The sequence below is a fragment of the Ranitomeya imitator genome, chromosome 6 (assembly GCF_032444005.1).
Source record: "Ranitomeya imitator isolate aRanImi1 chromosome 6, aRanImi1.pri, whole genome shotgun sequence".
NCBI lineage: Eukaryota > Metazoa > Chordata > Amphibia > Anura > Dendrobatidae > Ranitomeya > Ranitomeya imitator.
The window spans coordinates 24,019,780-24,031,958 of NC_091287.1; the positions used below are offsets into that span (position 1 = coordinate 24,019,780).

At 45.0% G+C, this 12,179-nt stretch overlaps 2 protein-coding genes across 3 annotated transcripts in view; one reads left to right on the top strand and one right to left on the bottom strand.

The window, feature by feature from the left end:
- Positions 1 to 11,036, bottom strand: part of TMEM106B (transmembrane protein 106B) — a 31,950-nt gene extending 20,914 nt beyond the window's left edge. Inside the window, exons 1-4 of one of the 2 annotated variants that reach the window (XM_069729327.1) lie at positions 10,902 to 11,036; positions 7,148 to 7,379; positions 2,171 to 2,234; positions 979 to 1,138 (exon numbers count right to left, since the gene is read on the bottom strand). In XM_069729327.1, coding sequence (XP_069585428.1) covers positions 979 to 1,138; positions 2,171 to 2,234; positions 7,148 to 7,361 — 438 coding nt within the window. In that variant the 5' untranslated portion in view covers positions 7,362 to 7,379; positions 10,902 to 11,036. The remainder of the gene's footprint in view (positions 1 to 978; positions 1,139 to 2,170; positions 2,235 to 7,147; positions 7,380 to 10,901) is intronic. The other variant, XM_069729329.1, reaches the window with a different exon arrangement.
- LOC138643288 (uncharacterized) lies at positions 9,646 to 11,809 on the top strand. Its single transcript, XM_069732219.1, has 2 exons — positions 9,646 to 9,671; positions 11,113 to 11,809. Exons 1-2 carry the CDS (start codon positions 9,646 to 9,648, stop codon positions 11,681 to 11,683), a joined length of 597 nt encoding a protein of 198 aa, XP_069588320.1. The 3' UTR covers positions 11,684 to 11,809.
- The last annotated feature ends 370 nt before the right edge of the window (positions 11,810 to 12,179 follow it).

Sequence of the window (12,179 nt, forward strand, 5' to 3'; positions counted from 1 at the left end):
TGGGGATGGGGCGAGATGAACCAATCCCAGGATACACACTGTGATGTCACTGCCCCTGGGGGGTGTGAGTGAGGTGAGATGAACCAGTCCCAGGATACTCACTGTGATGTCACTGCCCCTGGGGGGTGTGAGTGAGGTGAGATGAACCAGTCCCAGGATACTCACTGTGATGTCACTGCCCCTGGGGGGTGTGAGTGGGGGAGATGAACCATTCCCAGGATACTCACTGTGATGTCACTGCCCCTGGGGGGTGTGAGTGGGGGAGATCAACCAATCCCAGGATACTCACTGTGATGTCATGGCCCCTGGGGGTGGAGATGGGGTGAGATGAACCAATCCCAGGATACTCACTGTGATGTCATGGCCCCTGGGGGGGTGGGGATGGGGTGAGATGAACCAATCCCAGGATACTTACTGTGATGTCACTGCCCCTGGGGGTGGAGATGGGGTGAGATGAACCAATCCCAGGATACTCACTGTGATGTCATGGCCCCTGGGGGGTGGAGATGGGGTGAGATGAACCAATCTCAGGATACACACTGTGATGTCACTGCCCCTGGGGGGTGTGAGTGAGGTGAGATGAACCAGTCCCAGGATCCTCACTGTGATGTCACTGCCCCTGGGGGGTGTGAGTGGGGCGAGATGAACCAATCCCAGGATACTCACTGTGATGTCATGGCCCCTGGGGGGTGGGGATGGGGCGAGATGAACCAATCCCAGGATACACACTGTGATGTCACTGCCCCTGGGGGGTGTGAGTGGGGCGAGATGAACCAATCCCAGGATACTCACTGTGATGTCATGGCCCCTGGGGGTGGAGATGGGGTGAGATGAACCAATCCCAGGATACTCACTGTGATGTCATGGCCCCTGGGGGTGGAGATGGGGTGAGATGAACCAATCCCAGGATACTCACTGTGATGTCATGGCCCCTGGGGGTGGAGATGGGGTGAGATGAACCAATCCCAGGATACTCACTGTGATGTTAAGGTAGACGGACGGCCCGCTCTCATCGTAGGTCACAAAGACGGCCTTAACGCCAACATACTGCACATCCACAGAGCGCGGGAACAGGAAAAACACCGCCAGTCCGGACAGGAGCAAGCAAACGATGACCGACACTGTGACGTACAGCTTTCTGTCATGGGAAACAGGACACAGATCTAAGTAACCAGAACCTGGGACTAGTAAATCTTAATATTGGCCACCAGTCTACCAGTAGATTATGATCTGACCCAAAAAAAAAGGGCCGGGAAACATTCGGCACAAGGTCCCTGGCGTTACTCACTTTCCCCCCTTATGTGAACATATTAAACTGCCAAAAATAAAAGTAACCAGACACAGACGTCAGCCGGCCGATGTTACCGGTAAGTTCTGTGGCCGCCCCTGAAGAAGCCAGGGTTCCTGGCGACACGCGTTGGGCACTTGGTGTCCTGGCCTCCCCCATTCCTTCCACCTCTTATTGCATGCGTGCTGCACACAGAGATCCTATCCACAGGCTCAGGTTGTACAGGTCTTTTTGTCTCCCCATCTGTGGGTATTATTCTACTATTGTGGTTACGTTGGAGTCGGAGTCCCTGTGAGCTACAGATCACCTTCACACTGGTAGTCGTATTTCTCTAAAGACTTTAATGCACTTTGTTGTTTTGAAAGACCATTCATTATATTTTGCGCAAGCACTTTATTGAGTCTGGATATTTGGCTCATCATAGCTATTTATGTGGGTTTTTCTCCTTCGGAGTATATTTTGTCTGGTATCCTTTATTATATTATTTGGATCTGTTCTTTACACTTATTTTTTGTAATATGATATTGTACAGTTTTGTCAGTTTCTCGGTTTTATATCTCATTTCTAATAAATTTTGCTTTTAAATCCTCTTTGATACTTTATATTCTTGAGTGATTATTAGTACCATAGATATTGATTTTTGTTTGACCCTATTGTGGGTCTGTGTATTTGTTTGTTGTTTGCAATTTTAAATGTTTTTAAAAATCTTTTTGCAGTGTTGGTATTATGACCAAATAAAATGGACTACTTTTTTCTGATATTTTTGTGTGCTGATCCCTGTGAAATGCATGCTACCTTTTCTTAGTTTGTTGTGCTTATTGTCTCTAGCCTGCGATAGGTGATCCCCGGTAGTGGTGCCCGCCAACATTGGTTGCGACTTACGTTCTTCTGGGGCGCAACCGCTGATCGCTGTAGGGGATCAGAGCCACCAGCTGATTCTCCCGACCTGTGACACAAGGAAATCAATAGTGATCAATGACGAGAGACCACCCAAAAACATCCACAAACACAGGCGCCAAATGTCCCAACACCCTGCACCCAACTGTAGACAAAAGGGGTTGTCCCAGGAATAAAAAGTTACATTGTATCCACAGAATAAATTGCTGGGGTCTGACTTCTCGGACCCCCAACTGATCGAGAGAATTGGGCTGCCAGGGAAGGCAGTGGAGGTGCTCTATTTAGAAGGGACCCTGCTGAGCCCCATCCTTAGGTTTGGTGGGGGTCCCAATAGCCAGACCCCAAGTTGTTGCCTATCCTATTGACACCAATCTTGAGATATCCTCCCTATTGTCGTCCCTTAATGAACACACATTTAAAGGGAAGGCATCATCAGACAATGAGCTATTGATTAAATCAGGTTTTTGTTTAAAATTTTTTGTAGAAAAATAAAATAAAAAATCTTGCAATTCTCACACTGACCACTAGGGCTTTTTTTTAGACTCCAACTTCCTGTTTCAGGAAATAACACATGTACATTAACAGCACGACGTAGCTAATGAGCGTGTGCAAAAGTAATTCTGAAGGGAGGAGGAGGAGGTGAGCTGTGACATTGTGATTGGTGGATCCTGTATCAGCTTCCTATAGAGGTGTTGCCGATCATTGTATTCCTGCCTCTGATGAAAATAAACCTGCAGGAAGTAAGAGTCCAAAATAGCTCCAGTGGCCTCTGTAAAATCTGCAAGTTGACTAATATTGTTTTTCAATAATAAGATTGTGATGTGAAAAAGAAAAAAAAAAAAAAAAAAAAACACCACAGCTAACAGTTCTAAAAATACAAGTAGCAAAAAACTGATTGAAACAGTAGGTCATTTTCTAATAACTTCCCTTTAAATGCAAATTTCCCAATTATTGAGACCCCTCCTCTTTACCAAGGCTCCTCCTACTCACTATGTGCAGCCCTTTCCTGTGTACCATCCCCAAGAGTCAGCGTCATATAATTTATAACCGACCGGTCCTCTCTTCAATAGAAATCAGCTCCTGATGTGCCGACTTCATGGTTCTACTTAGAAGCCGAGCAGAACAAGCAGAGCTGCAGTATAAAGCATGGGAGCATAACAGCCCGAGCCTTTAATTAGACAGGAGGTGAATGTCAGACTACCGCAGACTCCAGCAGACAACGTGGCACCGGAGTCATCGATCACAGCCAACATTGATTACAGAGCGCTGCTGTCCACTTGGATGCTGCTGTCAACCACTTGGATGCTGCTGTCAACCACTTGGATGCTGCTGTCAACCACTTGGATGCTGCTGTCAACCACTTGGATGCTGCTGTCAACCACCGAGATGCTGCTGGAAACCACAGAGATGCTGCTGGAAACCACAGAGATGCTGCTGGAAACCACAGAGATGCTGCTGGAAACCACCGAGATGCTGCTGGAAACCACTGAGATGCTGCTGGAAACCACTGAGATGCTGCTGGAAACCACTTAGATGCTGCTGGAAACCACTTAGATGCTGTGGTCAATGGTTGAGTAATAGCTGATACATACTTGAAACCCTAGAAATACTGCACCTCCACACTTCCCCTAGCAAAAAACCCCAAAAGACATGAAAACGTGGTATGTACCCCAAAATGTTGTCAAAATAAAGCTCAGCATGCGAAAAACAAGCCGTGACAAAGCTCCATCTGTGGAAGAATAAAAGTTATGGCTTCGAAAATGGCAAAAAAAAGTTTTGTTTTTTTTGTTCTTTTTTTTAAAGAAGTTCTGAATTTTTCTCACCATTGAAATTATTATTTTTTTCTAAGTTTAATATTGCTATAATCATGCTGACCCTTAAAATAATTTTTTCATGTCATTTTTACTGCATAATGACCGCCGTACATACAGAACACAAGAAATGATGGCTGAAAAGTAAAGAGCAAAAAAAAAATAAATAAAAAATGCCCAGTCTTTAAAAGGGTTAAAGGGATTGCTGACTTCTTTGGTCCAGCTTCCATATCGGTGAGCCGTTGAGAGCTGGGAGACTTTTGTAATGAGATCTGGTTGTGATCCCCCCGCTCCATAGACCCACAGTGCACTTACATCAAGGGGCAGACATGGTGATTGAGCTGCCACAGTACAAGAAAGAAGCGAAAATGAACAATAAATAAAAGTAAAAAGATACAACCATAATTTGTGGACCCCAAAATCTGCACTCAATAAGAAACTACCCTTATTTATGAGTTGAGCAATCTCAGACGACCAGCTGTAATCAGAGAGAAAACCTAACAGGAAGCGTTCAATATCACTGCAGCGCTCCCGCAGGAGAAATGGAGAATTACACGGTTCTCACTGAAATCAATAAGCCGCTGTGGTGAGTGCTCCAGAGCAGCGCTCCTTACAGCTGCTCTCCAATTTAGACTCAAGTGGGAACCCCCTTAACTAACTTAGAAATCCTAAATAAGGGCTTTTATACATCAGATAAGACAACAAAGTCCTGACAAGTTGCAGATGAGCTGAAGCAATCGTCACATCCTGTGTCCCTGAGCAGAAGTCACATCAGACGGGGACAGAATTCACAGGAACTTACAACATTAAAATAAAGGAACACAAGGTCGGCGCAATGTAAAGAGAACGTCAGCCGAAGAGGAAAACTAGAAACTTAACGATTCGAGAAAAAAAAGAATCATAAAACAAAAATTGTTTTAAAAGAGTTCTGAAAGCAGAAACGTTATAGGAGCGAGGTGGAAAGTCCGGCAAAGTGCACGGAAAGGTACACGACCACGGTCCTTGGACTTTACAGAGGGGGCCCCCCAAAAACAGCAACTCAAGGGCCCAACAAGCCTATTCATCACAGCCCTGGGTGAGGGCTTGTTGTTATGCCCCGATACAGTTTTTATTGATCCCATTTTGGTTTCATGCGACTTTTTCTTTCTTTTTTTTTTTTTTATTTGAGAGCTACCATAAAAAAAAAAACTGATTCTGGCATTATGATTTCCCTGCTCCTTACCGTACAGGTTACATTACGATTTCCCCGCTCCTTACCGTACAGGTTACATTACGATTTCCCCGCTCTTTACCGTACAGGTTACATTACGATTTCCCCGCTCCTTACCGTACAGGTTACATTACGATTTCCCCGCTCCTTACCGTACAGGTCACATTACGATTTCCCCGCTCCTTACAGTACAGGTCACATTACGATTTCCCCGCTCCTTACCGTACAGGTTACATTACGATTTCCCCGCTCCTTACCGTACAGGTTACATTACGATTTCCCCGCTCCTTACCGTACAGGTCACATTACGATTTCCCCGCTCCTTACCGTACAGGTTACATTACGATTTCCCCGCTCCTTACCGTACAGGTTACATTACGATTTCCCCGCTCCTTACCGTACAGGTTACATTACGATTTCCCCGCTCCTTACCGTACAGGTCACATTATGATTTCCCCGCTCCTTACCGTACAGGTTACGCTACGATTTCCCCGCTCCTTACCGTACAGGTCACATTACGATTTCCCCGCTCCTTACCGTACAGGTCACCTTACGATTTCCCCGCTCCTTACCGTACAGGTTACATTACGATTTCCCCGCTCCTTACCGTACAGGTTACATTACGATTTCCCCGCTCCTTACCGTACAGGTTACATTACGATTTCCCCGCTCCTTACCGTACAGGTCACCTTACGATTTCCCCGCTCCTTACCGTACAGGTTACATTACGATTTCCCCGCTCCTTACCGTACAGGTTACATTACGATTTCCCCGCTCCTTACCGTACAGGTTACATTACGATTTCCCCGCTCCTTACCGTACAGGTCACATTATGATTTCCCCGCTCCTTACCGTACAGGTTACGCTACGATTTCCCCGCTCCTTACCGTACAGGTCACATTACGATTTCCCCGCTCCTTACCGTACAGGTCACCTTACGATTTCCCCGCTCCTTACCGTACAGGTTACATTACGATTTCCCCGCTCCTTACCGTACAGGTTACACTAAGATTTCCCTGCTCCTTACCGTACAGGTTACGCTACGGTTTCCCCGCTCCTTACCGTACAGGTTACACAACGATTTCCCTGCTCCTTACCGTACAGGTCACATTATGATTTCCCCGCTCCTTACCGTACAGGTTACACAACGATTTCCCTGCTCCTTACCGTACAGGTCACATTATGATTTCCCTGCTCCTTACCGTACAGGTCACATTATGATTTCCCCGCTCCTTACCGTACAGGTTACACTACGATTTCCCCGCTCCTTACCGTACAGGTTACACTACGATTTCCCCGCTCCTTACCGTATAAGTTACATAACTTTATATTTGGAAACTTTGGACGATTTCAACCTTTTAAGTTTGTAAATTTAGAATTATTTTATTATCTCTGTAACAGTTTTTTCCCCACATTCTCATTATCACCCTGTGATCGGTTGATCTCCTGTAATACTTGAGTACGCTGTGCTTCATAGGAGTACAAATATGGCGGCCATGTAGACCTTCAGCAGGGAAGCTGCACCCTGAGATCACTTTGCATGGGGAGGACGATCAGCAAATAAGCGTGGGGACCCTGCACTGATCAAACCACTCAAGTGAAGTGATCGGTGTTTGACAGCAGCATCTAAGTGGTTAAATGGAAGCGACTGGAGCTAGTTCCGATTGCTGCCGACGAAGCGGGTACCGGCTGGGAGACAACAAACAATGGGCGAGTCAATGGCGAGTTTTCCATTGTCAGATCAGCCCTTGATTAATTGTGGAAACCTGGCAGTAAGTGTTCAATTTCCCTGCAGCGCCCCCACTGGAGAAATAAAGCATTACACACTGCCAAGTCAATTCTGTCTAATGTATGGATGTGTGGCTGATAGAAGACAGTCTACCCTGGTGAGACCGACCAATAAACTGCAGAACAACCTTACTGGCCGACCCCGCGTCTCACCTCTAGGAATCCGTCCTGTTCCTTGGCACGTGGCGCAGGTCACGCTGTCCTTCCCGGTGAACTCCACATAGGGGAAATGAGAAACGTCTCCATTCCGGCTCTCCTCGTGAGCGTCCGACTGAACCAGTGCGCTGGTATCTTCGGAGGGAAGACCACCCTCGTTCAGCCCGTCCTTCGCCGTGTGCTGCGGCATGTGAGAGTACGACTTCCCCATAGTGGAAACTAAGAGAGACTAACAAAGTAAGAAATGTAACAATTCAGAAATGGGGAAATCGCCTTTATAGACCGTCTGGGCTTAAATTATGGAATCTCACATTCAGCAACTTCCAAACCTCCATTTATAAGTGGGAGCCATTCGGGAATGTGGGGGGACGCTCCTCACCCCGGCCAGACAATGGTTCCCGGGAATTGTCCTCTGCAGCTGCTCTTCCGAATTCTTAGGGAATTGCCGGTTCTGATCAGATTCTCATATAACGCTAATATAGAGGGCGATTTATGGAAATGCTTTAGAAGCAATTCCCCAAAAAAGAACATTTCCCTTGGGAGAACTAAATCAAGACATCGATTTTGTGACAAACACACAGAATACATTTTAATCAATAGCCCACAGCTTCTCCAATGAATACAAGGCAACTGCTTACAAGCAATTCCATAATATTAGTTTAGGTATCGGATTTGCCCCCTTTAGCTACATATATGATCCTAAAAGTACATTGGTTTAGCCCTCGATGTGCCGGGAGAGGGGAGTCTGCCAATCGGTAGTGTATGATCAGGTGCCAGATAAAAGGAGGGCTGCTGCCACTGATTGTCTGCAGTGGTCACCTGAGGCCCCCTACAGGAAGAAGAAGACAGGAATTGACCGACAGGGAACAAAGGCAGTATTTTTGGGGGACTGAGGGGGGCATTTTTAAACTTTTATAATAAATGGCCAACACTTGTAACCCCTGCCTAGCCAGGCAATTTTTAATTTTTTTTTGCGCTTTTGTATTTTCCTCCTCTTCTTCCAAGAGCTGTGACTTTTATTTTACCTCCCTCATTGCTGTATAATAGATTGGTTTTTTTTGCAGGACGAGTTGCAGCTTTGAATGACACCATTCACTTTACCATATAATGTAATGAAAAAAAATGGGGAAAAAATACAAAAAAGGAAAAAAAAAACAATTCAGTCACTGCTTTTCAGGCTTTGTTTATACAATGGTCATCACGGGGTAAACATGTGCTGGCAACACGATTCTCCAGGTCGGTACGATCATGGCGATGCCAAACTTTACAAAGGATTTTTTTTTTACATGGTTAAAAAAAATAAAATTGTAAAATAAAGAAAAAAAAAAAATTGTCATTTTCAGAGACCTGGAACACTTTTTTTTTTTTTAAATATTTTCTCTGTTAATGGCGCTCATTTCTTTGGGTGACGTCTTCTTGTTTTTTTGGCTCTAATTTTAGCACACATTACTTTTTTTTCGCTTTTTATCGCATTTTTAGGGAAGTTCAGTGACCAAATACCAGCAATTCTGAAGTTTCAATTCTAGTTCTCCTTACAGCATTTACTATTAGGGTTAATTAATTTTACATTTGCATAAATCGTTTACTGTTGCAGTGATAAGAAAAGAAAAAAGCAAATGTGACTTTTTTCTATTTGTTTTTTTTTGTTTTGTTTTTTTTAATGGACGATTCAAATTTTTATATTTTTTTCTATTTTTAAAAACTTTGTTTCCTTTTATTTTACTTTATTTTTTGTCCCCAAACGAGTTGATCATTTTCGAGCATCCTCAATAAATTGCAACACATACTGCACCGTTCGCCTGCTATAGCCTATGTGCTGTACTGTCTATTGCTTGGTGCAGAATGAGTTAACTGAGAATCTGTCGGTGAGCTTATTTTGGAATCTGAAACTCATTTTCTGAGCTCCTCTTTGCTAATTTTTGACCACATCAAGGTTCAGCTCAACTTTAACATAAATCAGCACAGAGGAGTTCAGTAAATGACAGAAGAGCCACAAACTGTGCAGTAAAAATACTGACTAATTCTTAGATGACTCTCTCTGCAGCAGCCGGCGAGAGACAGCAACACAGAGGATATAGAAAGCAAATGGCGCAATATGATCAATGCAACCCAACTGCAAAAATGGTTTTTAGTCCCAAGTACATGAATTTAAAGGGGGTGTCCATTACCTGAACAACCCCTGCTCAGTCCTCATGTTTGGCACAATTAAACTAAAAACACCTATACCTCCGAAGTTGGCATCACTGTCCTTGCCTTTGGACAAATCGAACATCCAGAGGGAGTCAGAACAGCCGCAGCCCTGACTTTCTGTTTGAGGACAGTGACGCCAGCGCTGATTGGTTGCAGGGCTCGTGTGACGTCCCAACCTCACATGTGCCGACACCGATGGGGAGTATGAATATATATATATATATATATATATATATATATATATATATATATATATATATATACACACACACACACACGTTTATTTATCTTTAATGGGGACAAACATGAAGAATGAGAAAGGTTTGTCCAAGTAATAGACAACAACCCCTTTAAGCAAAAAAAAAAAAGTCCCTAAGAGGTGTCCATGTCCTCCAGATGGTTATTACCATCTCATAAATTGTACAAAGTGAATGTATCAAATCAAGAAAACAAGTGAAAAACAAGAACACTAATAATAAACACAAGAAACAAAAACACAAATAGTAACAATAACCAGGAGATCAGAAGGACATTGTCCCCACGTCCGCCAAGTACGGAAGACTGGACACGTCCCCTGAACGAGCCGGAGGATTGGGGGGACACTTTAGAGGGGTTTATGTTGTCTGTGTTATTAGAATGCTTTATGTTCAGGCCCATCACTTTCTTAAAGGGGTTGTCCATGATAAGGAGACCGTGCTCCCCATCCACAGCTCTGTATGCTGGAAGAAAGCAGCCAGGTTCTGTAACCCTGAACAACACAATCTGCGCCATGTGCAACCAACATACAGTGCTACTCCCAAAATCAGGTGGGGCGTATCGATGTAAATCACCGGGCGTCCAACCACTGGGAAACACAGCGATCTACAAGATTGGGGCTCTGGAACCCGGGCCGGGGAGACGAGCCCAGCGCTCCACTATTTCCTGCAGTCCCATAGACAATGACGGAGCGGAGGTCAATCATGCACGATTTCTAGACATTTAACAGGGGGCACTTACTATATTGGAAATATCCCTTTAATGGAGAAAGTGTCTACACATTGAGTATCCCTATAGTCCAAGGAGCCGAGAGGAGACGCTGAGACCCCCAGCACCTGAGAGTATGTACACCTAGTCCATAGGAGGGTGGGGGTCCCACATTCACTGCAGGGGGCTGCTGCTATGCTGTCAGGTTACACAACAGGAGACATCTGATCGCAGCTAACTGTGGGGGAGGGGACGATCCTGGTGGTAACTGATGATGATGACGGCAGCTCCTGTATATTGTTATCTGGTAGCAACAAAACAACAAAATCAGCAAGACCCCCTGGGAGTTGTAGTTCTATCAGGCTGAGGCCTTTTATTATAGGGAAGGTAATCTGTGACTTCCCAGCCTCTGAAACACTAGACCCCAGCAAGCTGAAGGAACTACAGGCCCCAGCATGCCCTCTCCCGGCTCTGGAGCTCAGCTGCTGCCCCCCGCCCTGTTCTGCAGCAGATGACTGACAGCTGCCAGTGATACATTGTATCAGTCTGGGTCAGTGCTGGTGACGTCACGGTGGAACGTTCGCAGCCCTGTACTCACAGCAGCGGTGCGGCTCCGGCCGGGGCTCCTCTGCTATGGCTGACTGCCTGCCTGCTGTGGAGGCCTCCCCGTGACGTCACACACTACGGGGCGGCGCGCAGGACAATCCCAGAGACCAGTGAGAGCGAGTCATGGGCGGGAGGGCTGGAGAATATCTGCTGCTGCTGCAAGAGGAGCATAAGGAGGCCGGGCCACAACCGGGTCTATGAAGCGGAGGGGAGAGGAGAGGGAAAAGAAAGGAGAGGAAAAAGAAGAAAGGAGAGGAGGGGAAAAGAAAGGAGAGGAGAAAGAAGAAAGGAGAGGAGAGGAAAAGAAAGGAGAGGAGAAAGAAGAAAGGAGAGGAGGGGAAAAGAAAGGAGAGGAGAAAGAAGAAAGGAGAGGAGGGGAAAAGAAAGGAGAGGAGAAAGAAGAAAGGAGAGGAGGGGAAAAGAAAGGAGAGGAGAAAGAAGAAAGGAGAGGAGAGGAAAAGAAAGGAGAGGAGAAAGAAGAAAGGAGAGGAGGGGAAAAGAAAGGAGAGGAGAAAGAAGAAAGGAGAGGAGGGGAAAAGAAAGGAGAGGAAAAAGAAGAAAGGAGAGGAGGGGAAAAGAAAGAGGAAAAAGAAGAAAGGAGAGGAGGGGAAAAGAAAGGAGAGGAAAAAGAAGAAAGGAGAGGAGGGGAAAAGAAAGGAGAGGGAAAAGAAGAAAGGAGAGGAAAAAGAAGAAAGGAGAGGGAAAATAAGAAGAGATCAGCAGAAAAAGAAAGGAGAGGAAAAAAGGATAGACGAGGGAACAGAGAGGAGATGAAAAAAAGGAAAGGAGGAAAAAAATAAGAAGAGCAAAAATAGAGAGGAGAGAGGCAACACAAAGGAGAGGAAAAAGGAGAGAAAAAAGAAAGGAGAGGAGAGGAAAAAGAAGAAAGGAAAAAGAGGAGAAGCAAAAGAAAGAAGAGTTAAAAAAGAAGAAAGGAAATAGGAGAGGAAAGGAAAAAGAAGAAAGGAAAAAGAGGATAGGAAAAAGAAAGAGGAGAGGAAAAAGAAGAAAGGAAAAAGAGGAGAGGAAAAAGAAAGGGGAGATAAAAAAAAAGAAGAAAGGAAAAAGAAAGGAGAGGAAAAAGAAGAAAGGAAAAAGAAAGGAGAGTAGAGGAAAAAGAAGAAAGGAAAAAGAGAGGAAAAAGAAAGGGGAGATAAAAAAGGAAGAAATGAAAAAGAGAGGAGAGGAAAAAGAATAAAGGAAAAAGAGGAGAGGAAAAAGAAAGAGGAGAGAAAAAAGAAGAAAGGAAAAAGAAAGGAGAGTAGAGGAA